Here is a 27,599-nt window from a genome sequence, read left to right on the forward strand (position 1 = left end):
GAGTTAAATTCATAGAGCTTATAAAAGTGGAGGAAAAGTACTTCTGCAGCACCGGAAGAGAAATATCAGACTTGGGAAGATTCTAACTGAAGGTATTTGAGAAGTAAATTAATACCCTTTCAGGATATGAACATTAATTTAAGTGAAGCAGCTTTATACAGTAATGTTTACATTGAACAAAACAATACAACAGAATACTTAGTAATTGGATTAATTATGTAAATTGAGTACCATGTTGTATTTAAGCAGCCATTGCTCACATACATGTACTTACGACACCCAGCCATACAGTACACAGCTATAACACCAGTGGCCCCCAACTCCAGTCCTGGATGCCAGAGTGGCTGCAGGTTTTCATTCTAACCATTTTCTTAATTAGTGAACTGTTTTTGCTGCTAATTAACTTCTTTTCAATTAATTTTAATTGACTTGCACTTGATGACTCAGACAACTTATTTCTTTTCCCTTAATTAGCAGCCAAACAATAATAAGATATAAAATGAGTCAAAAATTACAAGAAAACTGTGTCCATCATTACAATATCTGAAAGTAAAGATGAAGGTCTGAGGAATGTTGATCTGCTCAGGTCCCTAAAACATTTTATCAGTGCTCATAGAAAAGAGAAAGTCAACAGATTCAGAAATGTATGCTATTGCACAATGAGAGCAGCAGCAAGCCATGGAATTAAAGAACAGGTTTAGTTAACAACAAGAAATCAGTGCCTAATTAATGTTGGCTCGCTCACTTCACATTTCATTTCTGTTTGGGTGCCATTTAAGGAAAGAAATGAAGAAATTTAGAGAAACAATGAAGAAATTCAGGGAAAAAAAACAAGTCATTTAAAATGAATTCAAATGAAATTAATTAGCAGCTAAAACAGGTCACTAATTAAGAAAAGGGTTATAAAAATCTGCAGCCACTGTGGCCCTCTGGGACTGGAGTTGGGGACCACCGATATACACAAATACATGCATATACAGAAGACCTAAAACAGTTCAAATAAAAACTTAAAATGAGTAATGCTTCCACATTCTAAAAACCTGGTACAAAAGAGTGAACTGAACAGGGATATGACTCATTCTTACTTATTAGCTGAAAGTATAAATGCATCCTTGACACATAATGAAGAAAACATTCTTTTGAATAATTGAGTTCTGTTATGCAACCTCAGAAATAGATTAATATATAACCACTGCTAAATGTGCAGTACCAGCACAGCCATAACAAATAGTGTCCATGTTTGTGTGTGTGTGTGTGTATATATATATAAATATGAGAGAGAGTTTATATATTTTGCAGTCCATATATGCTTTTTTCTGTTGGACTTTTTGTTGATATTGTACTACTGGCAAATTTATGAGGAGGCATGCAACTAAGGATTTAACTGTCATATGTACACAGGACAATAAACCTATACTTGAATTACACTTTCTATCATTTTAATTGTTCATTATTTATAAATGTTCTTATTAATTAACTAACCCTATCCCAATTTACCAATTGTATAAAAAGATAATTCATAAATGAATCACTACTTTAATATCTTTTTTCAGAATGTTAGTTTTTAATGATATTTTATTAAATATTGAACATGCTTAATCCTTTGGCAGAACAACACCAGAACCAACCCTAGATCAGGTGCTAGTCCACACAGTAGGACACACTGATCCACATACCTACACTCACTCATATCATAGCTACTCCAATTAGTCTAACAGACATATCTTTGGGATATGGAAGGAAAACGTTAGTATTCAGCTGGGGGAATAAAACATACAGAAAACATGCAAACTCCATACAGACAAAGCCCAGACAAAGTTTCAACTCCAAGAACTTAGAGCTTTGAGGCATCATTGCAAGTTGAAGCAGGTATTAAAAATGAATGGATGGAACCAATAATAAGGCTTTGTGGTAAGTTATAGATTTTTCCTCATCCAAAGCTTATATTTTTTTCTTTAGTCAGAAAGTACTAATGAAAACAATTCATAGCAGGCACATAGAAGAGATGTTATTGCATTTGGTAAACTTCAGTTACCAGCTCTAAGTGGTCGTGGAACTCCTCCTACAAATATGGTCTTCCTGGGATCAAGTGGCTGGGAGCCATCCATCACAAAGTCGCTGTCACTTAAATTCCAAGGTCGGATTTGCACCTATAAGAGAAAAAATTTTGTGAGTAAAGGGAGGGGGGAAGAAAAGAACCATAAATGTTTGACCCTGAGTTTGAAGGTTCCTTCCAGTCTACATTTAGATATTAAATGCATATTTGCCATATACTACCTCTGTAATGAAAATGGTGTGGGGTAATCATGCTGACAACTTTTGACATTAGTATTCAACACAATTTAACATTACTTACTTAAAATAAATTATTAACATATAAGTAAAACTGAGTGTAATAGAATTTGTGACATAAGAAAAGAGCACACTTCATTTAAAAAAAGCTTAGTATGTTTTTTTTCTACAAATAGGAAATCCATTGTAAACTTAGAGTTTTCAATGGATGTATATATTGTAGGCATCCACAAGCAATATTTGACCACTTTGAAAATGATATCTCGTTATGTAAGACAATGGAAATTGTGACTTAAAAACTAAAAGACTCATTCTGAATTTACACGTAGCACTATAAATTAGTAGAAACATAAAGGATTTTGAGCAAAACTGTTCCAGTAGATTTTGCTGTACAATGATTTTTTTCCCCCCAACTGCACATTTGGGGTGGGAAAATATTATTTTTATCAACAAAATAGGATTCTACTGTTTCATTTCACTTAAAATGTTGGCCTTACAATAGCTAACAGTTTAAAATTAATGCTTAGTACTTCACACATTTTTTTTAAATTGAAGATCAATTGTTAAAAAAAAAAAAATCCCTTTAAAAATTTAGTAATTATTATAGCATTAATATGTCAATGACATGACAGTTTTGATTTGTTTAATATATTTTTATGTAATGCATTTATATACTGCTTTAATTTTTATCAGGCAGGCCAATACATTGGATATTGAAGTGCTGTAGTTCATTTGTGTATACAGCAAACCTTAAACTCAATTAAATTAAAATACGTTGGGATAATAAATTACAGGGGCATTATACTTTGAATACTTTGAAGTTTTACCAAAATTTTAATATTTATTTACTATTGTTTAATTTAATGACTGCTTAAATGTTTTAAGCTTTAATTCATTTTAAATTCACTGTGTGCTTTTTGAAATCTTTTAACTTTACCTCAAACACTGTTGAAACAATGAATATTCACTTTTTTGCATACAAAGACCATTTGACTTAAATGTTTAAACATGTTGCATCTTTCATGAAAACCCTTCTTTCTAATTTCTCTTGCAAAATGAGTCAAGCCTTTTCCTGATACTACTTAATACGATACATGTTAATACGCTACACAGACCACAAATTGGCTTAATAACTGTCACTATTAATATTATACTTTGATGAAGCTAGTGCTTTAGAAACAGTTTGTTAGATAAAATGTGACAACATATACATGTGAAAAATACGGAAATCTTTTACGTTTTTTTAACAATTGTCAACTTCTCTAAGATGTACATGAAATTAACTCATTCCAAGTATATTTCAGGTCCTTTTCTTTCTCTTAAAACTTCAACACAACTTAATAACAAACAACTCTGTCTAAATGTTTAATAAATGTTCCTGTTTTTCTGTCCGTTTAATTACAAAGTCCTACCCTTATGCCTTTCCAGTGATCAAACAGCTAAGCCAAGGCTCATAAGTAACAAATAACCAGGTAACATACTAGTCAAAGTTAGCGAAGAGCTAATGCATGGTCACAAGCACCTTTGGTGTATGCATGTAGTAATGAGCATACAGCATAATTCCAAAGACCTAGGTGTGATTCTTAACCTTGTCACTAAATGCATGACGTTGCAACCATGTTGATTTCCTCTAAAATTTCAAATGCAACCATGTTAAGCAAACTGTTGATTCTAAATTGGCCAAGTGTCAGTCATTGCCCTATAATGGTTAGTGTCCCTTCCCAGTACCTAAAGCTGCTAGTATATTCTCCACCTTTCATCGACAATGTAATGAACAAAGTAGGGTCAAACAATTGATAAAAGGTATTCTTGTCTTATGTAACTGTAAAATACAGTATGAAAGTTTGGTTTCTACTTCACAAAACCACCTGATGAAAAGTGCCTTTAAAACACTTGCACCACAGCAGTCTGTGTTATATTTTAAAACGCCGTCTAAGGCCAGGTTTATACTTCATGTGATGTGTGCGCCGGCGGATGCTGCTGCTACACAAGCAGTGTACCATTTATACTTGCGTGCACACTTTATGTAAATCTGGAGGATTCTACCAGGTAGCAGTTGCGCGATATCATCACGGTGACAAAGCAACGTTCTGCTTCGATGTGTTGTAAATTGCCTGAAACATCCATTAAATTCCCAGGACACCTTGCTACAATATCTCTGAAAAGGATGGATGGTTAATGACTACATCCATTAATCCAGGGACACGGCCATTCCAGCAAGGAAATAATGGTACAAGGCAGAAACAATCTCTGGACAGGGCATCAGTTCATCACAAGGTGAATACAAGCATACACATGCACTAGCGTCATTTTAGCATCACCAGATCCTCAAACCTGCATGCCCTTTGAAGGAAATTGGAGCACACTGTGGAAACCCACCAGGAAAACATGTAAACTCCAGGCAGGGAACACCAGGGACTTGACTCCCTACTGTGAGGCAGCAGCACCCCCACATATGTAATTATTAACAGTATTAATAATTTAAATGAAGTTAACAATTTAGCTGTAAAATATAACATACATGCTTTAACAGATTTCATCATGAAAGTGATATCAAGTATAAATCTAAGCTTTCTAAATGTGTAGAGAACTGGAATATCATAAGCTTAATGTATTCTGTTTGGTAATTGTTCCTGACACTGCTATCACCGCTGGAGAAAGCCCAAGAATCACAAATCAATTAACAACTGGGTCGGTTTTAAGAAGATGTTTACGACATTCTATATTAATGACAAAATAACATTAGAGACAAAGTTAAAAAATAAGGTTTGTTTTCTCTGTGGCTCCAATATGCTTCCATACATTCTGATGCTATTGCAGGGGAAAGAAAAAAAAAAAAAAGCACAGAAAGTGGTATGTGAGACCATTAAAATATATTGTGTCATTACGATGGGAAATATGCAACGCGTGTATTGCCTATGCGAGAAATAGTTGTATAAAAACACCACAAATGCATTTGTATGTCAGCATTTAAGTTTGATGATTTGCTTCACCACATTGAACCATTCATCAAACACTGAAGCATGCACAAACAAAAATCTGATGTCAGGTTCCAACTTGAATACACTGTGCCCCCCGATTTTTTGCTGGTACTGCATTTCACACACACATCACGTTAATTTCTGAGGACGTGCTCAGAGAATGCATCGAATGAACACTGGGAATGCATGGCAGCCAATGATGCATGCGCATATGCTTTCTGAGCATGAAGTATAAACCGGCCCTTAAAATCTCTTCATTGTGCAACCATGGATTGGATTAAACAAATATGACAATGTTATGTTATTTTAAAGAGAAATTTACATGTTGCAGTATGTCAGCTTAATTTTGCCTTTGTTAGGCCCATTCTATATTTGTATTCTTCTCAAGCAAAACACATTTTTCTTTATATGCATGAACAAGTAGAACATACAGACCTATACAATCTGAACTTTTTTCAAAAAGTACATCTCTAGATTTTCTTTAATAGGTGCTATATTTTCATAAACTGCTAGTAAAGAAATACTTGGATTTTTCAGTAATGACTACAAGCAAGATAAAACTTTTAGGGAGAGGATGGAGTGGACAGCTTTTTGTAATGGTAACATACACCCCATCATACTGTATTTGATTAGCACTTAAAAGCTAGTTAAAAAGTTTAATTTATTAACAACAGCTTAGAAGGCAATGGTGAGATCTTCAAGACAAACCAACCCTCATCGAAGTAAAATGATCAGTATCATGTTGTTTCTGGGTATTCCAGTTACAGAATGGAAGATACCAGATATTTTTGCTCGCCATGAGGAAGGTGGATGTTTTGGGTTGTTAATTACTACAGTGACTGAGCTTACTGGTTTGTCTTTGATAGTAGGACTGGAGACACACAGGTACAGCTTTCCATCCTCCTCAATGCAGGCATCAATCAGAGCCTGCACAGAGCTTTCTTCTTGAAATAACAGAAATGCATAGCCTAAAGAAGTGAATGAATACATAATTAGTTTTGAGCATTTAGAATATTTAACAATAAAACTTTAACACTCTCCTTAAATATAGTTACCAATCTAAATTTATTATATGTTCCATGCAGAAAGATCTTAAATGATCTAAAGCACTTTTATAAAATTTCCTTAAAAAAATAAACAAGTAAACTTCCCAACAAGTGCAAAATCATATAAAGAGTCTTCAGAAACATGCTGTAGAAAAAATGTTCCCTCGGGATCTCTGCACAGTTGGAATCAAGAATGTGAGACTAAAATTTAAGTCAAAGATGGTGCTAGGGGAAAACTCTGAAAATTGAAAAAAATGGAGGAGATTAAACTATGCGACAATGCCATAATGCAGAGCAACACGAACCTGAAATATACATTAAACATTCCTTTAATGACAGAGTTATTCATAGGAATAAAATCCATTGTGGTGCAGTGAGTATTACCATTGCCTGACAGCTGCAGGTACCTGGGCTTATCTTTTGGCCTAGTTACTGTGTATGTTCTCCCAGTGTCCATATGGGTTTCTTTCCAGGTATTCTTGTTTCCTCCACCATCACAAAAAGTATGGCAGTTAGATTGACTTGTAACTCTATACTGGCCCAGTATAAGTTACTGTGAGTATGTATATGAATATGTCACATGTTGGATTAGTGTTCAACTTGTCTTGTACTCATTATAGCAGGACAGGCTCCATTACTAAGCAAATTCACATAGATGTAAAGTGTTATGGCTTAACCTAGAGTTTACCATTTCAGATATTGAAAGACAATAATAATTTCAGACTCTAAAATATCAGAATATTCATACAGACATTTAAAACAATGAACGTTTTGAAAATTATGGGCATCATTTTAAACAGATGTCATTGTTAACGTACTGAGAGAACAAGTCATACTAAGGAAGCTTCGTTATAAGTCAGCCATTTGAAAAGTGGCCCATGACTTTCCTTTTGGAATGTAATTACCAAGAGCAACATAGTACAGGTATGTGTTGACTTGAACCAACAAAATATATATATATATATATATATATATATATATATATAGTAATAATTTTTTGCAATAATGTACAGCATGAAGTGTCATACTAAACGAAAGGTTTATCTTTCAAAGTTACAATTCATCAGAAAAGCATCTTTAAAATTACTATCCAAAAAAAGTCCTTAAAACATCTTTAAAAAAATGCATCACGGCATTTAGAATGATTCTATTAATAAGGCTTTTAAGAGCAGAGAAAAAGAGAAAAAAAATTTTTTTTGGCCTATTGCTGAAATGTGATGTAATAAGTACAAAGTCACCATCCATCATTTTGGAAGATAGCCTGTGGTTGCCCTTTTTAAAAACCAGGGATGAGCAATATAACCCAAAATTCTGCTAAAGTACTGTTACCAATCTTCCACAAAACACTAAGGCAGCAGGACCCCAACAGTAAACAGTGCCTTCATCATTTTCAATTCAATGTCATATATCCTGAACCCCAAACAAAAAATCCAGCCCCCCTCCAAAACTAAGCATGTCCAAAAATTTTCCTAGTATAAACATGCTATGTGTACTGTTTAATCTGTGGAGGGCATGTCTGACAAGTTCAGAAGTTTTACAAAATTCATCCCATAACATTCCTTACAGAAAAGGCTGATATTTTCTTATCCTTGCTGAGAGTAACCTCTCTACCAACATCCCCTCGTCCTCTTCAAGAAACACTCAATGGTTCACTAGAACCTTTTACGAACTGTAAAAAAAAAAAAAAAAAGACTTTATTCACAGCCTTACCACCTTCAACTCAGGTGAGTTATTTGACTTCAGCCACTGCTAATGTCACTGCCATCTTTGTCTGTAATTGCTGTTTTGTAATATCCACAATCCAGTAGGTGACTTTGCTTACTAATGATATTCAGGAATAGGTGCTTGTGTTGTCACCAGAACAGAACCCTAACCACCATGTCACCTTCTAGACACTACTGAAGTTTTGAACATTTCATTTTGTATTCATATCTGACATTAATGTAGAGGTCTGAAAGAACGCCTGAGAAGAACTTAGGAGTCATAGTGGGCTCATTACTATTTACATCCAGACAGTGCACAGAAGTGTTCAAGAAAGCTAATGGGGTGTTTAGGGTACGTGGCACAATGTGTAGAGTACTAACTAAGGCAGTTATGCTTAGGTTATGTAGCACACTGGTGAGGCTTCACCTGGAATAGTATGTTCAGGTTTGGACTCCATGTTATAAAAACATTGCAGAACTACAAAAAGATCAGAGAAGAATGGTTAGACTGATTCTGGGACTAAGAGGCATGAGCAATGAGGAGATATTGAAGGAGTTTAACCTTTCCAGTTTAAGCAAAAGGAGATTAAGGGGGGTCATGATTGAAGCAGTTAAAATTATGAAAGAATGTAGTACAGATAGATTCCATTTGATACTTTACAACACATTCTTCAACAAGAACACGGTGACACAGTGGGTAAATGCCGATTGAGACAATTGGTAATGCATTTTGAAGTGCTGAATCAACCATCTCTAAAAGTGCAAATACTATGAGGAGATATTAGGGTGCATACTCACAACAATGATTTCCTCTCTAGAACTTAATATTGCAATGAAGTGACCCGCTTGTTCCTAGTGGTGCAAAGTTAGACTATATAAACACTTCAGCTGAGTCTGACAGGGCACAATTACAGAGTAAGATGAGGAAATCACTATCAGATTCCAAAGATAATAATGCATGTTGGAGGGTCCAACTTTATTTATTCAGTGCTTTTCAAATCCTGATACAAACAGAATAATATATGGCAGTGCTACATTCGCCCATTCATTTCCCACCAGAATGAGTTACAATTTTCATTACAGGACACACTCACTTCACAAAAGTTGCCAGTTTAGAGTTGTCACAGTGCTTTGAGTTTGCCATATTTTAGCTGCTGTTTTTTTTTTTTATAAACACATCAAACCACTATGCCTTTTTAACATTTGAAGAACTTGACTATACTATTATACATAATCAAGATTTCATGCAGCTCACTAAAAACTGTAAATATTCAACAACATTTCTACACACAGCTGCAAGCAAAGGCATCAAAAGGAGGAGCAGACAAAAAGTTGTTTGTTGAGTGGATTAAGACTATATTTACTGGACATCATACTGGATTACCAGAAACAGAAAACAGTGATGCAAAAACAGCTGTTCTACAATTGTTGAACAGATATCATAGAAGGATGGTATCACTGAGCACTGAAGTATACTAAAATGCTCTGTTTAATACATTTTTCATCAGTACAAGAGACAGGTATAGAAATGATCAACAAATTATCTCTCACTGGGAAGAGAGTATGAAACAGAAAATACATTAATTTACTAACTTTACATTATATAAAACACTTTGATTTACAAGGAGAATTGAGTATAGATGTTTACCCACTTACTCACTTCTATCCCATACACTATACATTATTTAGAGCAGTGAACAAGTCTGTAAAATTTGACCTGTATGAAAAACAAACAATCTAGCTTATAAAAGGGTAAATACATTGAAATTATTATTTTTGGCTAATGTTACAGATAAAGTGATCAGCAATTCAAAAGTAATGGAAACACTTTAATGACTTCTTCAGTAAGGACACATACCTATTTTAACTCTGCTAAGAGCATTGCAACATAAAGTTGAAGATCTGTAGTAAACATGCAGCTTCCATCTGTGAAGCCACTTGGCTAAACAAATTACTACAGAAATTTCATTTAAAACTGTGTTAGTCATAAAAACAAATCCCAACAAATAAACAGATGGCAGACCAAGATTTATCAAAAGTAAATCCATTTAAAAGGTTATATATTTGAAGAAAAAAATGACCTGACATGAAATCAAATTTAAATAGAATATGCATTGCATTGTAATTCTGCTGTACAATGTAAAAGACACCTGATATCTAAAATATTTTCTTTTGTGGTTTTCCTGGATAAGATCACTTGGAGCAAAAGTAAATCTGAAACCCTACAATCAAAAATATCAAAATGGGACAAGATATTCTAATGTGTCCGAGTTCTAGAAATGTGCCAAACCTATGTTGGCAAGTCTTCACATGAGCTTGTAACAAGCGAGGCCTAGGCCAACATAACAGTTGCCATGGAATGTGCCTGAAATTATCATTAGCATATGACTGGATAGATGTCGGCTCCTTTTTCAAAGGTCACTGCCATTTCAGAGCTAAACTTTGAACTCTGATTTTTCCAGTCCTGTGATGTTGTAGCTGCAATAGGTACCACTGCTGCACTAATTCATAATCACAAATAAAACTTGACATTATGGAAAGCAGAAAAAAAGCTATAGATTCCCAATGAGAGAACCAGAAGTTGTAATTTATAGCAGTGAAGAAACGTGAAATTTAAAAAATACTTTTAATTTTAACATGCAGTTTAAATGATTAAATCAATGAATATATGAACTTGATACTAGATCTAAAATACTTAATTATTCTTCTATATCCAATGCCCACAGTTGACAACTCAAAACTTATGTTACAACACATTTTCCATTAAATACTGTATGAAAAGAGAAACAATTTCACCCAAGTATTAAAAAATATGAAACATTGCTTTATACAACAGCTGTATGCATATTTCTTTACTTTTTTTTGCTTAGAATATGAATTACTTTTAGATTTAAAAGGCAAAGCCAATCAAACTTTTACTATACAATATTTAGGGTATTTCAATAAAAAACAACTTTTTTTCTTACTTATGTTCTTGGTCAATATAATAGTTTTACACTTTCCTCACACTTCTATATATTTAAAGGTTAGACTGGTCTTCCTTGCCTATATATAAAATAGGTAAGATCTGTACGACTGTGAAAATTGTTCCTTTCTATCACTTAAACTTAACTTGCCAATAAACATTTTATATTTTATGTGTTTATTAACTCTTACTTTTTATTGCTTTTCTTTAGATAAATTGTGTAAGATGATAATGTGTTTTACTCTGGGCTATATACTTCATTACATACACATTAAATAAAATGCTAAGTGTCTGTGTCGAACTATATAAGAAAGGAAAGAGCAAACTCTTTTTCTTAGAAGACGGAACTCCTTTAATGTGGGTGTGGACATCCTTTGTGTATTCTACAACTGTGTGATGGCTCATGGGATTTTTCTATACTGTGGTGTGCTGGGCTGGTAACAGAATTTCAAAACAGGCCCACTGAATCAGCAAGCTAATTAAAAGGGTAGGATCAGTAATCAGAGGCTCTCTTGACCCACTGGAAGGAGTAGCAAAGGAAAGTATGAAAACAAAACTTAGTGTCATTATGAACAATGCTGCTCATCCTATGTATGACAATACTATGATTAAGCACTTTCATTCAGTGAATTATTTATTTGTGTAAACATTCTACTGAGGCTGCTTTATACTCATAATTTTTTTTAACGACACACTGTGACTAGGTTTGCCCTCTATCTTTAGCCACGTCAGAAGCTTTCTTTTTTTTTTTTTTTTTTTTCTTGTTTGTTATTCTGGTGTGTATTTGAGAGGTTATTATGCAGATAATGTGACTTTTTACGTGTGTGTGAACTGAAAAACATGACTACAGTGCAAATTTTGAGATTGGCTACAATGATAAAAAGAGACTGATAACTTTATACTATAAATATTTTATACTATACTTTTTCCTTTCTGCTTTTGTACTCAGCCTGAAGACTAAATATAGAGTGTGACATCAAGACATACTGTACACTACTGGGTGGTGTTTTGTTTTTTCAACAGAACCTTTAAGAATGACATGAGAATGATTTAAGTATTTTTTAACATAACTAAATGCTTAACAAGAAAAACAGTTGAAGTTCTTAGATTACTTAATTTAAGTTTACAGCTAATATTAAAATCCCTCCTTTTGACAAATAAAGGGTTAAATAGTTTAGTCACCCTTACCTTATTGGACATATTAATGCTTATTTGTAAACCAAAACTATGACATACATTGCAATCTCAAAATGTAGGCCCCCTTAAAATTCCAACAATAAAAAAAGTAGAGTAGGAGTACTTGTAGTTGACCTATAGTTAATCTGCTAATCATCATTAAAGAAACCCACTGGTTTCAGCATTTAACTCAACGATGTACATTAAATTATTTTAGTTTAGAGTATTATGTTTTTGTTAAAACTGCTGTGTTTTGATCAATTGAAGTAATTGTTCTTAAGACCATTACTAAGTCGTATTGTTTCTCTTTTTGGTGTGCTTGTTGATGAAATCATCTCCTAAATAAATACAAATAAATTACAATAATAAAAATAATATAAATTAGTTTATTTCTTCTAACTCTTTCACAAATTTTGAGTCATACATAATGAAAAAAGGGTAATTGGTGAATTGTACTAGTTTTAGTTTTTAAAGTGTTCATTTGAGAAATGCTTTGACCCAAGTGTTTTTAATATAAACATTTTAACATCTTCAAGTTGGAGAACTGATACTCATCATTAACACACTTATGTCCAAAGCGTCACTGAACCATCAGGCCACACATGCTGCTTCAGTACAAGTGATGACTGATGACAAAACTCCAGCTGCAAATAGCACACATCAGTGAAGACATAAACCAGTTCTGCTTTGTGCAAAAGCCTCCTTTAGGCATTACAAAAAATGCTCGTGGAAAAGTATTGGACATTGTGGGGTAAACTGAACCTTAGATGATTTCAGACTTACAATGTCAAAAAGCTCTTTCATGACTTGAATTATGTTGAGAGACTGACATGCTCATAAAGTGATTGAGCTGTAGGATGTTTTAAGGTATGTATTCAAATCTACCAAGAATACTGTCACAATTTAAAATAAAAACAAAACTGAACTTTATTTATTAATGACTTTCATGTACACTGTAAATGCAGTTTTAAACTAAATTAATCAGCATGCATCATACCATTTACAGTTTCCAACACTACCTGCTTCAGCAGTTGCACTTTTTACAAGTTAGTAAAGCATATTGATTTTTAAAAAATGCACATTTTATGCTGCATTAATATACAGTCCTCATTAAAGTTTTTAGATGATATTCATGATATTCAGCCACTTCCTATTATTTTATCTTCAGTTGAACTTCTTGTTATTGTAAAATTCTCTTGAGTATCTTTAACAACAGGGATAAATAAACTCACTGTTTTTGGTGTTGTTCTGCAGCATAATCACATTTATACTCTTCATAAAATAATATTTTTGAGTTAAGCAAGGATGTATTAAGGTTAAAATTATTTCTGAGACTGAAAGTAGTAAACTTTCATTTGCAGATAAAACAGGTGAGACTGTACTTCATTAAAACTTACAGTACATTCAGCCACTGACAACTCATTAATTCACCTAGATCACTGCAAAAATTTCAATCTAAGCTAGTTATAAAAACATTATATCTTGTTTTCCTTACTGTAAGAATTATTGAAATATCAAAAAATATATATATTTTATGATCATTTAGCTTACTTTAAGAAATTTTGCCAAGTAAATTTTGCCTGCCCCATTGGCACATTTTTTTGCTAAATAAAAACAAAACAACTCCCATTTAACGCTTTTTTGTTGAATTTTTGCATAATTTTTTGCAGTATATACAGGAAGTCTTAATAAGATTGGTGACTGGAAATTCTGGTTCTATGATTGTAAAACTCAATGAATGATTAACAAGTGGAAAAAAAAAACTTTAATTTACCTACCATATTTGGCACAAACCTATAATAATGTAGTGGAGTTCAGAAATAGTATTTATTTACTGTATAAGAAGCCTCAAGAAGGTATCCCTCATTAAAGTATGAGTATATATATATATAGTATTCTGTTGGGTGCTGTCGGATGTGATGACCATGAAAGCTAGGCAGGGACTTGGAGTGAAGAATCATTGTAAGGGCCCCACCTAACTATACTGAGGGAATAGCAGAAATACATGTATGTAGTATCAATCCTTAGAAACAGCCACTACAAAAGAACAGACTTTTTCAAAGAGATAATTTCAAGTCCCGACGAGAGAAGATTTTGGCTATAAGATTTTTTCAAGTGCGCCCTCCTCTCAACCATATTCAACCACACACAGCCCTCTCACCTCTCATTCATGTGAATGCTTTTGACAGACACAGTTCCTGCTCTCTTAGCTGTTACGAAATGTTTACATTTTTCTCACTTAAAGTTCCCAATAAAAGAAGACTTATGTGCAAATCTTATTGAAGAATTTCACCCCGAAGGGTTATCAACAGAAGAAATGAGTACATGGGCAATCCTAGCTCCAAGAAACGAAGTTAAACTAATTAATGTGAAATTTTTTGATCGGTTAGAAGCCACATTGGCTTAATGCATATCAATAGACTATGCTGAAACAGATGGTGGTGATCTTGCGGACGATGAAAACATCGACTTACAATATCCCGAAGAATATCTACAACCGTTAAAACTGTACGGTCTCCACTGCACAAATTACTGTTGAAAGAAGGATGTATCCAAGAAAGGTAATGTAGTACACCTCCCGTGAATAACATTAGACACCAAAGGAGATCTTGATATGCCATTTGTATTAAAATGTTTAGTTTCCAGTTAGAATAGCAGGATAAACGTTATATGTTAAGTTGTCACGATGTAAGTCGAAACACAGAATCAAAATTCAATGCGAAACTGCCGAAAATTTAATTAAAAAAATGTTTTTACTGAAGTTTTACTGTAAAAGTGTAAATTTAAAAAGTATTTGCATGTTAATTTCAAACCCAAACAGAACAAAATCATATGATGCAACATGAAACAATTTACTTTCAAATTATTACATTTTACTATTTTTTAATATGATTAATTACTTGCTGTAATGTAAAATAGTTAGTTCTATTATGCATATGTAACAATTCCCATGAAAATAACAATCTGTTTAAATTATACATCCGCATCCCCATACGGGAGCAGCTGAACCACAAAGTGGCTATTGCATACACTATGTATGTGGCATATGAAATATTAAAGACAGTATGATCCTTCAGCCATCATTCTGAGAAAGAGAATGAAAAGAAAGAGGGAGGGAAAATATTTTAAAGATATTCTTTCATAAAATCATTTTTCCAATATCACGTACAATTCTCAAATGTGAAACTAAGAAAAAATAAAAGTATGTGAAATAAATATAAATAAAAAAATATAAACAGGTTTGGTTCTTCACAATTTTACAGACACTAGACACCTTTGCCAAATACCAATAAACTCTACTTATAGTTCAGTAGAGATACTGCTGGGTCAGTAATTATAGGAGGCTTGCATTGCCTCATTGCCTAAATAAACATTTTAAAACATTAGGGAGCTTTGCCCCCTGCTCGCTTAGCTCGCCAACCCCTTTTTCGCCCCTGCCTGCGCTTGATGCCATTGTGAAGTAGGGGACTGAAAAACACACTTAAACGGTGATACAATGGAATGCAAATAATTTTTTTTTAAACTCCTCTTTGCTCGATCAGCTGTTGGCTTGCTGCTGCTGTTTTGCCATGTAATCTGAACTTTGCTTGCATACTAATTCCCCCCCACCCCCATGTGCCGTTGTGAAGAGTGGCTGAATGCATACCAAGGTGACGCGGTCACTTTTCTGAAACCCCTCTTAAATGGTGATACATTGGGAAACAAGTAACAGTTATTTTTTTTACCTCCTCTTTGCTCAATCAGCTAATGGCTTGCTGCTAGCTTGCTGCTGCTTTCGTTCCGCCAGATTGGCGATTCGGGTGACGCTGTGAACATTTAAAAGCCTGTACAGCACCTGTCCTTTTGTCCTCAAACACTATACGATCTATTTTCGCTTTTCCGTTATTTCACCGAGTAATATTTTCCATTTGTTTGTGCTAATGTGATCTTTTCACTAATTTTTTTTTAAACTTTAGAATTTTCCTACTTCCATTACATCTAACCGGCTCTGAACGTGTATCACAGACTTGCTTACAAAGGATGAAAGTATGACGTGACGTGCTTGTCTCGCGGGATGTGAAAGTGTCTCTCTTCAAAAGTGTCTCTCGCTGTCTCTCTTCCTCTCTTCCAAAGATCACGTGTTGTTGCAAGAAAAAAGTCTTGTACGAAGATTTTTTTATATAATAAAGAGACAAGTGATTTGTCACTAACAATATTCTGCTAAGGTATGTAGACCTACTGAATCTATCTATTATTGTGTCACAAAACAGTTTTATTTTCAAAAACGATTTTTTATTGTTGTCAACAAAATGCAGACACATGACAAATAAATGGAAATGTTTCAGTTGTGATTTTCTTTCTGTAAGATAAAGGTATTATTGAATAGCACAATTCAACGTCATGCTTTTGAAATACCCCTTAATATAATAATTAAGTGCAAAGAAAGCTAGCAGCTCATCACGTCTGACATGTCCATCCTGGCATCTGGTTTCAGTGTGTGTGCAGCTTTATCAGCTTCTATGTATGTTTGTTTGGCTAAATCACAATTACAACCAGCATTCCGCCATTTATGAACAGACTGTATGGGATCATCTGTATCTGATACATCTGTCTTGCACCTTTAAGATCATTGAATGGCAACTTGAAACGTTGCCCGACACTCTTGTTACACCACAAACATTCAGAAGTGGCATTACCATTTGCTGATTATGCATCTGTCATGCGGCCACTATCAACTTCTGAAGAACTGGCACTGCTATCACAAAATATTTTTTTTATTTTTCACAAGCTTTACATTCCAGCCACCTGTATTCACTTTGCCCTGTCATCACAAAAGCTGTGTTAACAGCTACTGCCCATCACTGGCTGCTATTCACAGTCATAAACTTGAGGATAACAGTGTGTATGCATCTAGTGGTGGATGTTATCCCAGGGAAAATGGTAAAAGGGTTAAAATTACTCGATTGGTGGTCTAGTGGCTGAAATATTTCTTTGAAAAACAAAGAATAAATATTTAGAATAAATATTGATAAATATTGGGGCCACAGCCATCCAGATTAGCATTTGTGTAAGTCTGGTGAAAACTGAAAATCTTTATTGTGCTTTATTATTTTATTTCAGTTAGGTTTTTCTACCTCTTTTAACAGTTTTGTATAGTTTACTTTTTAATCTTGGTTTTGTAAATTAATTTATTTTACTTTTTTGTATTAACAAATTTAGTTTGTTTTAGTTTTCAATTACAATAACCTTGGATCAGATATAATTGTTATCAAAAAGTTACTTTTGAAAATTTCACTTAACAGTTGTTAAAGTGGGATTAAACATTTCAAGTACCATCTTAACTGTGAAGTAGAATGCACAATGAATATTCTTCAAAATTGCACAATTAATATGAACTAAATATATTTTATTACCAAGGTAATTGCTGTAAACAATGTACTACTTTGTGCACAATCAGCCTATCAACATGTCTATCAACAGTAAAAGCGCAAGCAACTTATAATTATTATTATTATTATTATTACACTTATATGGTTAAATACAAGCATTTCAAAACTTCTGCCTGTAAGCCTAGAACATTTCTCTACTTTAATTCTGTACATGCAAATATAGTTTTGATGTTGTGATGAAGTGCAACATTAAATGCCAAACTAATCAAATCTTCTACTCCAAAGGAATAGACAAATCTACAGTCAGTCAGTTTGTAACTTAAATTTTAAAGACACAAACAACTTAGTAAAAAGGAAGGCTTTTTTTAATACTGCATAAACAGTCAGGCTGAGCATACGGTACAACAGTTTGAACAGTGAAGAACAAAACCTTCTAACTCTAAAAAATAAATTAAGTAATTATAAAGGAAACAAACCAAAGCTTCAAGTAAAATTAATGTAGATTACCTTTAGCGCTTACAAAAGAAGAAACAAAAAAACTTGAAACATTGTTTAGTTTACAGAAATGTCAGTACATAGGTACATGTCAAAGTTTTACTTTTTTAATAAATATTTTATTGTTATCCTCTATACAGTTTTTCTTTGTATACTCACTTCACCCTCTAATGAGCCAAAGACTTAAATGAATTTGTTTTGTTTGCCTATTTACTTCTACTACTCCAGTTCTTTTTGCTTAGTGTATTGCTTAAAGGCAGTCTTCTAATTAGACCTTGCCAAACAGTAGATACTATACTCATTTGATCTTTAACTTGAGAAAAAAAATGTTTTAAATAGCTAGAACTTTCTTAAAATGTAAAGCTAACTTAAAAAATACTTTATATTTTGCCTTCTATATTTAACATACTATATTTTACTATTAAATTTTACTTTCCCTAAACTAAACCAAGTCCATCACATAAGGTCTTGCTTTGCAACATAAATAGAAGAACTCGCTGTGTTACCCTGCGTCGCCTTAAAAATATCCTAAGACAGTCTTTCTTAAACTATGGGTCAAAACCCATTTTGGGTCGCAAGACATCTCTAATTGGGTTGCTCTGAGACTTGGTTATACTGTAGTGCTGTTGGTGACACAGATGTAGCAGATGTACCAAGTAAATAATTGAGTGCCTTTCTGTATATGATATATATATATATTTTTCCCTCCAATGGCTAATATTAGTTCACTGGAGCTCCTTACTCCTGAAAAAGTAAAACATCCCTACCGTAGATCAATTCTTGCTTTTCTAATGACATACCTTGGCTTTTGTTGATGGTGATTGGAAACCAGAATCACCAATCACCATTTTACTGGAAGCTATTCTTTTAAACCAAAACAGGCAATTCTGGCTTATTTGGTTTATTTTTATTTATAAAGATAAATAAATGCATTACACTTAATAATTAATACTTAAAGTTGTAATATTTGGAATTTCATAGACCATGTGCTTGAGAAATAGAGCAGGTATATTATGTAAGGCAGGACTTACAGTTGCAACACAAAATGATCGGACATAAAGAAGCTTAAAAATTTAAAATGAGAGACCAATCTTCTAAAATACACATCCAATATTACTACAGCTGTGCTTATCCAAATCCTTTTTGTGTTATATTTACAAGTCCTAGTTTTGTGATGTATGCTTGAAATATACTTGAGTATGTGTGAATACTTTTGCAAATCAAAAGCTAGCCAAACTTTTGCATCTGTTCATGAGCACACACTCGGGTGATGAACAAACCAGTTTCCCTTCTGGTTCGGATGCGCCAATGATTTCCGAACGTGTTTAGTCTCTCCCTGTACATTGTTCTCAGTCAGACGTGCGTGCATTCGTTGTGAACTCTTTGTGCTCTATTTCGTGTGTTTTTGCATTAATATTGCAATTAACCATGGCCTCTACGCAAATGAAGAGTGGTAGTGTTGATGAGAAGAAAAGTTTGAAGAAAATTGAAATCGAATTAAAGAAATTATTGAAAACTATGAGCATGTCGTTCATGTTACTGATCTTGCCGCCGAGTACAAGAAGTCAAAATCTACGATTTCGACTATTCTAAAGCAGAAAGATGCCATTAAAGCAGCTGATGTTGCAAAAGGAGTTACAGTGTTAACCAAGCAGTGGCCTCAAGTGCTGGAAGAGGTGGAAAAACTGTTGCTAGTGTGGTTGAACAAGAAGCAACTTGCAGGGGATAGCATAAGCGAGGCGATGTTATGTGAGAAAGCCAGGAAGATTCATGGCGATTTGCTGCAAGGTTAGTTTTTGTATAAATTAAGGATTTTTCAAAGTTTAATTTTTTTTCCCTGTGCTTATAACTCATTAAAAAAAAAAGTGTTTACAACGAGCGGTTCGTAAGGCTGTAGCATGAACTCCTGCAATGTTAGTTTTCTCTGTTCAAGGTTTTCTCAGCGTTATTATGTTTTTACATTTAGTTTACTATTACACTGTGCATTCTATGGTATAATTAACTATTTTTGTGCGTAAAAATCTTTAAAAAAATATATTTACATTCAGTTCGTATGGCCTGGAACGGATTAATTGTATTTACATACAATCCTACGGGGGAACTTAGTTCGGTTCATGACCAAATCGGGTTGCAACCAGAGTTTTGGAACGAATTACGGTCGTGACCCAAGGTTCCACTGTGTGTGTGTGTATATTTTATATATATATATATATATATATATATATATATTTATCAAAACTACCATCGTACTGCCTAGAATACTAGTATTCCCCAGCAGTACATCCCCTTTATTGCTTTAAAAAGATAAATGTTGTCTTTGCTGCATAGCCATGGATGAGGCAGATGTGATCCTAGGTATGTGCATATACTTTTCCTTGTGTTCATTAATATTTTATAGAGAATAAACAATAAAAAATAATTATCACAATTGAGTTGAGCATGTTGTAAAAAAAACAAAACAATTTTGACAGGCAGAAATTGAACACATTCTTTCACAAGAGTTCAAATACTAGTACTTCCCCAGTACTCACTGGAAAAATTATTAGGAATATGTAACATATATTGATTCATCGTATCCCGAGAGGTGAAGATGCACCTAAACTAAAACGTTAAGATTGCACTGAGAATGGTTTCTTGTCAAGTAGATATACTTAATTGATCACGAGGGAAATTCAAGTACTAGTAGCCTTGAATTAAATTATAGTTATGTATTATACAGTTATAGTTATACAACTAACAAATACTGTACAAATAATGCAATCATAGTACACTGGGTTTGGAAGATGATTCAAATCAAGTTACTTTTAATTTTGGTAGATTTAATAACTATGACCATAAAATAGTATTGGAAAAGAAAAAAAGACAACAAACAGTTATAGTTACAAAGTGACACAGTAGAACTAACTCATGTTGTGACCATGTCAAAGCTACAAGTATATTTCCTGAAATGAATTAATATTCCTACAAGTGACACTAATGCAGTATATGAATGAAGTTTTATAACCTTATCTTGGTAAAATTAAAAAAAATTATTCATAGTGGTACATTTCAACAAGCTAAAGAAATTCAGTTTTGCTCCGTTTGACACTCAAAACCAGTTAAGCTATAATAACCTTGCGTGTTCAAGATTATATTAAAATGTTACTTGTGTGGAAGTTTTATTTTTCCAGAATGTATTATTACTGCTGGTTTTGAACAAGATAAATTCATTTAACCTATACAGTATTAGCTGAATATATCTGTAATAGTAAAGACAGTCTTTGTAAACTGTGTCTCATTAAGCAGTTTCACAATTTTTAATAAATTACAATTAGTAAGAAAGCACTGGGTCAGTAGGAAGATACCTGCAATCTCAATCTTGTTCCAATGCATTTATATACTGAATTAAAATCCACCAATCCAAAAAAAAACCCAAAAATCAAAAAATCTGTTCTTGAAAGTAATTACCTTACACTGCAAAAAACACTTTTAAGAACATATATTAAAGTATATTTATGTCTAAGAGATACAACATCCAAACACATTACAGATTTTCTAAAACATTATATATAAAAACCAATTAACCGATTACCTTTTGGTGGGAAATATGACTTGCTTTCTGCTTTGTGGGGCCAGTCAACCACAAGATGCCCATAGCGCCGAAAACTAGTAGTAATTTCATCTTGAAGAAAAATGCAAAATATTTTAGAATTCTAACAAACATAAGCCTTAAAAAGTTAAATAGAGCAGTTAGCACTCCTAGGGCAATTATCAAGTCTTTCAGAATCACTTAAGCAGTGGTTAAATAACAACATAAAGGACACAAGTACATCATGAAGCCCCTGAAACATCCAGATATTTAAAGGTAGTGGGGGGAATTTAGCCGATCACAGTTGGATAGCTGCAGTGGCTGGTTGCATGTTGGACACATGAATTTTAAGAACAAACCACAGTACATTTGTGCTTGAAAGTTTGTGAACCCTTTAGAATTTTCTATATTTCTGCATAAATATGACCTAAAAAATCATCAGATTTTTCACTCACGTCCTAAAAATAGATAAAGAGAAACCAGTTAAACAAATGAGACAAAAATAGTATGCCTGGTCATTTATTTATTGAGGAAAATGATCGAATATTCCATATTTGTGAGTGGCAAAAGTATGTGAACCTTTAGGATTAGCAGTGAGTTTGAAGGTGAAATTAGAGTCAGGTGTTTTCAATCAATGGGATGACAATCAGGTGTGAGTGGGCACCCTGTGTTATTTAAAGAACAGGGATCTATCAAAGTCTGCTCTTCACAACACATGTTTCTGGAAGTGTATCATGGCACGAACAAAGGAGATTTCTGAGGACCTGAGAAAAAGAGTTGTTGATGCTCATCAGGCTGGAAAAGGTTAAAAAACCATCTCTAAAGAGTTTGGACTCCACCTATCCACAGTCAGACAGACCATTGTTACCCTCCCCAGGAGTGGTCGACCAACAAAGATCACTTCATGTAATAGTCGGCAAGGTCACAAAGGACCCCAGGTTAACTTCTAAGCAAGTGAAGACCTCTCTCACATTGGCTAATGTTCATGTTCATGAGTCCACAATCAGGAGAACACTGAACAACAATCATGTGCATGGCAGGGTTGCAAGGAGAAAGCCACTGCTCTCCAAAAAAACATTGCTGCCCGTCTGCAGTTTGCTAAAGATCACGTGGACAAAACAGAAGGCTATTGGAAGAATGTTTTGTGGACGGATGAGACCAAAATAGAACTTTTTGGTTTAAATGAAAAGCGTTATGTTTGGAGAAAGAAAAATACTGCATCCCAGTATAAGAAACTTATCCCATCTGTGAAACATGGTGGTGGTAGTATCATGGTTTGGGTCTGTTTTACTGCATCTGGGCCAGGACGGCTTGCCTTCATTGATGGAACAATGAATTCTGAATTATATCAGAGAATTCTAAAAGAAAATGTCAGGACATCTGTCCATGAACTGAATCTCAAGAGAAGGTGGTCATGTAGCAAGACAACAACCCTAAGCATACAAGTCATTCTACCAAAGAATGGTTAAAGAAGAACAAAGTTAATGTTTTGGAATGGCCAAGTCAAAGTCCTGACCTTAATCCAACTGAAATGTTGTGGAAGGACCTGAAACGAGCAGTTAATGTGAGGAAACCCACCAACATCCCAGAGTTGAAGCTGTTCTGTATGGAGGAATGGGCTAAAATTCCTCCAAGCTGTTGTGGAGGAATGATCAAAAGTTACTGGAAAGTATTGCAGTTATTGCTGCAAATTGGGGGTGGGGTTGGGTAAGTCACACCAGATAATGAAAGCAAAATTTCACATACTTTTGCCACTCACAAATATGTAATATTCGATCATTTTCCTTAATAAATAAATGACCAAGTATAATTTTTGTCTCTTTTGTTTAACTGGTTTCTCTTCATCTACTTTTAGTACTTGAGTGAAAATCTGATATGTTTTAGGTCATATTTATGCAGAAATATAGAAAATTCTAAAGGGTTCACAAACTTTAAAGCACCACTGTATATAGTGTACACAACCAATAAACCAGCTACTGGACACTATTTGCACATGGTAAGCTAAGGCCACCTTCCATACAATGGCTCTTAACTCCAGTGCCACAAACCACTATTGTGGTATCAGAAATGCATGTATATAAAGAAATGTATGCATGAATGTACAAGAACCTGGACCATTGATGTTATGTAACTGTTTAGTTGCCAATAGTCTTTGGATTTTTTTTATTTTTTTTTTAAGGCTAATGTCATCACAAACTAAATATAAGAATATTCTGGCCTATAATATCTTTTCCTCTGCAAGAAAGCTGCAGCTAACTTACTGTAACACTGTAATGCAATGGTGACCTCAAACACAATTTGAATCCCATAAAGAAATGGCTGGATGAAAACAAAATGTGTATCTTACTCTCTTGACTTAAACCAATAAACTAAAACCTACAGCATGAATTGAATCCAAAACAATAGACATCATATATTCACAAAATGTTTGTACAGAAGACTGATCAAAGTAAATACAGTTGGTAAGAGTTAACATTTATAAAACATGGTAGCAATTATATTTCCTGTCTGTACCAAGAAGATGCTGTACCAGACTGTAGAAACATGTAATCTAAAGCCATTTTGATAAGCTGTATTTTAAAATTAACATGTACTGTATGTAGTTTGTATCATACTGCTTTTTGTTAATTCTATATTGAACATTGTCCATTATACAAAAAGATTTCTTATATGTAGTTTTAAATTCATTTCTTCAGTTCAGCCCAAATGTGGCCTGTTTGACAGTGGTCTGGTGACAATTTTGTCAAGAAAAGTTATTTTGACCTTTAATTAAACATGTCTGTATAGCATTCTGTACCTGCTTGGAATTGTTATCTTAATGGAGCACCCAACCTGGAGACAGATTGAGCTTCACAGCAGTTGTAAAATATTTCGGGAATAGATCATCTTACTTATTTTTTAATTCCATCTAACAGATAATAAGTATCACCTCCAAAAATAGATCAAAAATCTTTATCTACTGTATATCCAAAAGAAGAAGGATTTTTCTTCTTCTTAAAAGCATTTGTTATTTAAGTGCTTTGTGCTAAATGTGTGTTTCTTTTAACCATACCATGAGGCTCTAGCTATGAAATTCAACAAATCAATACCTCCTACTGAATGTTCATAAGAGGATTTCATGTACCACTTTTAAATGCACACTATAGTTATAGTGCCGGTACTGAATGACAGCTTCTAAGAAGGTTTTCATAGTATAGAGAGAGGTTTAAAATGTATAATAAAGTAGATAATGCTATATTAGCATTGGAGGTCTCATAATTTAAAACTAGGATTTACTGTAACACACACAATTTTGCACATAGTGTGACTGTACTGATAACATTTTCTTGCATTCTGTCCCTGATAAAATACCAATGTAAACTTTATTCAGTATTTAAAGGTTACAGATACATCTCAGTTTTCATGAGGCTTTGAGTTTAAGAAATTTACAGCTATACTTGAATGTATGCACATTCACTACATTTTGTTTACTATATACCAAACAAAGTACAGTTTCAAAGCAAATAACATAAAAATCCCTACAGAAATAAGTAATGTGAAAGAAATGTACAATAGTAAAGAAAAAAAATAATAATAATAATAATGGAAGTATAGCAGGTACTACAGGTTAAGTTCGTACTGTCAAATATAATTTATTAATACCTTCATCAATATCTGGGGGCAGGCCCCCCACAAAGACTTTTCTTGAATATCGTTCAACCCTCTCGCCATTCTGACAGCGGGTTGGAGAGTTGAGGCCAGATGTCAGGGACTGATCACCATGACTGTCATCAAGGAGTCCATCTTCAAATGGAAAGAGAGAAGATCGACCTGAAGAAAAAAGAAAAAAAATAATCTATTTCAAGACTAAAATTTGTCTCAATCAAACTTTATAGTATATTCTAGAGTAAATATGCAATAAAGCCAAACTATAAACAAAGAGTAAGATAAGTTCAATTTTGTGATTTACTTAAAATATGCTTATTTAAATTCCACAGTACTTTATTTGAGATATAAATAGAAAATCATTTACAGTATTGACACACAATTTTAGATATCTGCAACCTGGGTTACTAATGTGACAGACTCCTTAACACATGACTAAATCATTAATTTTCAGAGAAAGTAGTATTATTTTTTATAAACAGTTTAATATTTTGAGCCATTCATATCAATACAGAGTTAAAAATCCTACAAGTCTTCAGAATGTCTTTTCCAAACCAGTTTTGGGAGAAACAATGTACAATAACAAGACACACAAAAAGATTATTGGTGTTATTTAAAAATAATTTAAAAATCTGGTGAAATGCATTATAAATTTTTTTATTGAATCAATATAATTTGCATTAGTACTGACTGCTTTCATGAACTCCTATCATTTTATCTGATAAACCACTTGAATGCCATAACAATCATTTGAACAAGTGTAATTTTTAAGTAATCTTTTTGTACCTCTGTCTAGATAATGCAAATATGCATTTTAATGACACAGAGGATGAAAGCAGGATCTAACAAACATTTTTGTTCCTGGAAAATATGACATTAAAAGTCAAACTATGGACTGTGTTAGTCCAGTGTTTCATTATCTTCACTCTTCAGTGTCAATGCATTATGTAATATATAGTTGTACAATATTAAGTATTTTCAAGTATTAGTTGATTCATTTTCAGCCATATAATTTTAAAGAAAAAAAAATCAATACCTTTATCCACTGATTAGACATTATCAAAAATCAAAAAGCAAATGCATCATATTAGGGTGAAAAAAAGAAGTAATTTATTTATTAATAAACTGAAAATACATTAAATGGATCATATTTAATGCTACATTCAACTTACCATCGGAAGCTGGATGTCAGAGATAGGAATGATGTCACACTAGAGTTGACCGAGTTCCAGTAAAACTTTCTAAAAACCAATATGAACGCGTCCAGGTAAATGTTTGTTGGACTTACTCCATCGGAATAAATAGCAATTAATAACAATGGATTATGCAGTATTTTGCATACTCAAAACACTGTAGCAACATGTCCACAAACAGAAGTTGGACAGTAATCAGTGTACAACCAATTGAATGAGACACAAATAGATAGAAGTGCTAATAAGCAGTGTAATACTACAGCTTTCACCAAAGTTTGCTATGTACGTTGCCATTTTGGATTGACGTCATGATCTGAAGTGGGACAAACTCATGCCTGCCCCGAGTTTATGAGTTGGAAATTGGACTTAAGTGGTCGTTCCAGTTGAAAATTGCAACTAGGATCTCAGAAATTCAGACTCCCCACTTCAAATGGAACTCAGCATTAGAAGCTCAATACAAATAATAATCGTGTTATTATAAATAATACTTTAGAAACCAGTTCATTCAATAAACATGGCAGCAAACTTTAGTACAAGGAATAGTGCAATTAAGTCAAGAAAAAGAGGCAAGCAAATTATAAATAAATCTAATGATACGACAGAGAGCAGTGTAATTAAGACAGTGATGACTGGAGCCCCATCATCAAGAATTGCAGAAACATAATGCATTTCTTTCTATTTTATTTAAATAAAGCAAAACAGATACTCAAATCAAAACACAGTAACTTTCATCCAAATGTTTTCTTCTTTGACATACAGTGGGATGCAAAAGTTTGGGCAACCTTGTTAATAGTCATTATTTTCCTGTATAAATCGTTGGTTGTTACGATAAAAAATGTCAGTTAAATATATCATATAGGAGACACACACAGTGATATTTGAGAAGTGAAATGAAGTTTATTGGATTTACATTAAGTGTGCAATAATTGTTCAAACAAAATCAGGCAGGTGCATAAATTTGGGCACCACAAAAAAGAAATGAAATCAACATTTAGTAGATCCGCCTTTTGTAGAAATTACAGCCTCTAAACGCTTCCTGTAGGTTCCAATGAGAGTCTGGATTGTGGTTGAAGGTATTTTGGACCATTCCTCTTTACAAAACATCTCTAGTTCATTCAGGTTTGATGGCTTCCGAGCATGGACAGCTCTCTTTAACTCACACCACA

The 27,599-nt window shown here is 33.5% G+C and overlaps 1 protein-coding gene across 7 annotated transcripts in view; it reads right to left on the minus strand.

The window, feature by feature from the left end:
- Nucleotides 1-27,599, minus strand: part of cpeb3 (cytoplasmic polyadenylation element binding protein 3) — a 148,467-nt gene that overhangs the window by 26,487 nt on the left and 94,381 nt on the right. For all 7 annotated transcript variants that reach the window (XM_039770832.1, XM_039770841.1, XM_039770870.1 and 4 more), the window contains 4 exons: nt 25,238-25,405; nt 21,599-21,688; nt 6,123-6,241; nt 2,036-2,150 (listed from right to left, as the gene is read on the minus strand). In XM_039770832.1, coding sequence (XP_039626766.1) covers nt 2,036-2,150; nt 6,123-6,241; nt 21,599-21,688; nt 25,238-25,405 — 492 coding nt within the window. The remainder of the gene's footprint in view (nt 1-2,035; nt 2,151-6,122; nt 6,242-21,598; nt 21,689-25,237; nt 25,406-27,599) is intronic.

Source organism: Polypterus senegalus, chromosome 1 (assembly GCF_016835505.1).
Source record: "Polypterus senegalus isolate Bchr_013 chromosome 1, ASM1683550v1, whole genome shotgun sequence".
Taxonomy (NCBI): Eukaryota; Metazoa; Chordata; class Cladistia; order Polypteriformes; family Polypteridae; genus Polypterus; species Polypterus senegalus.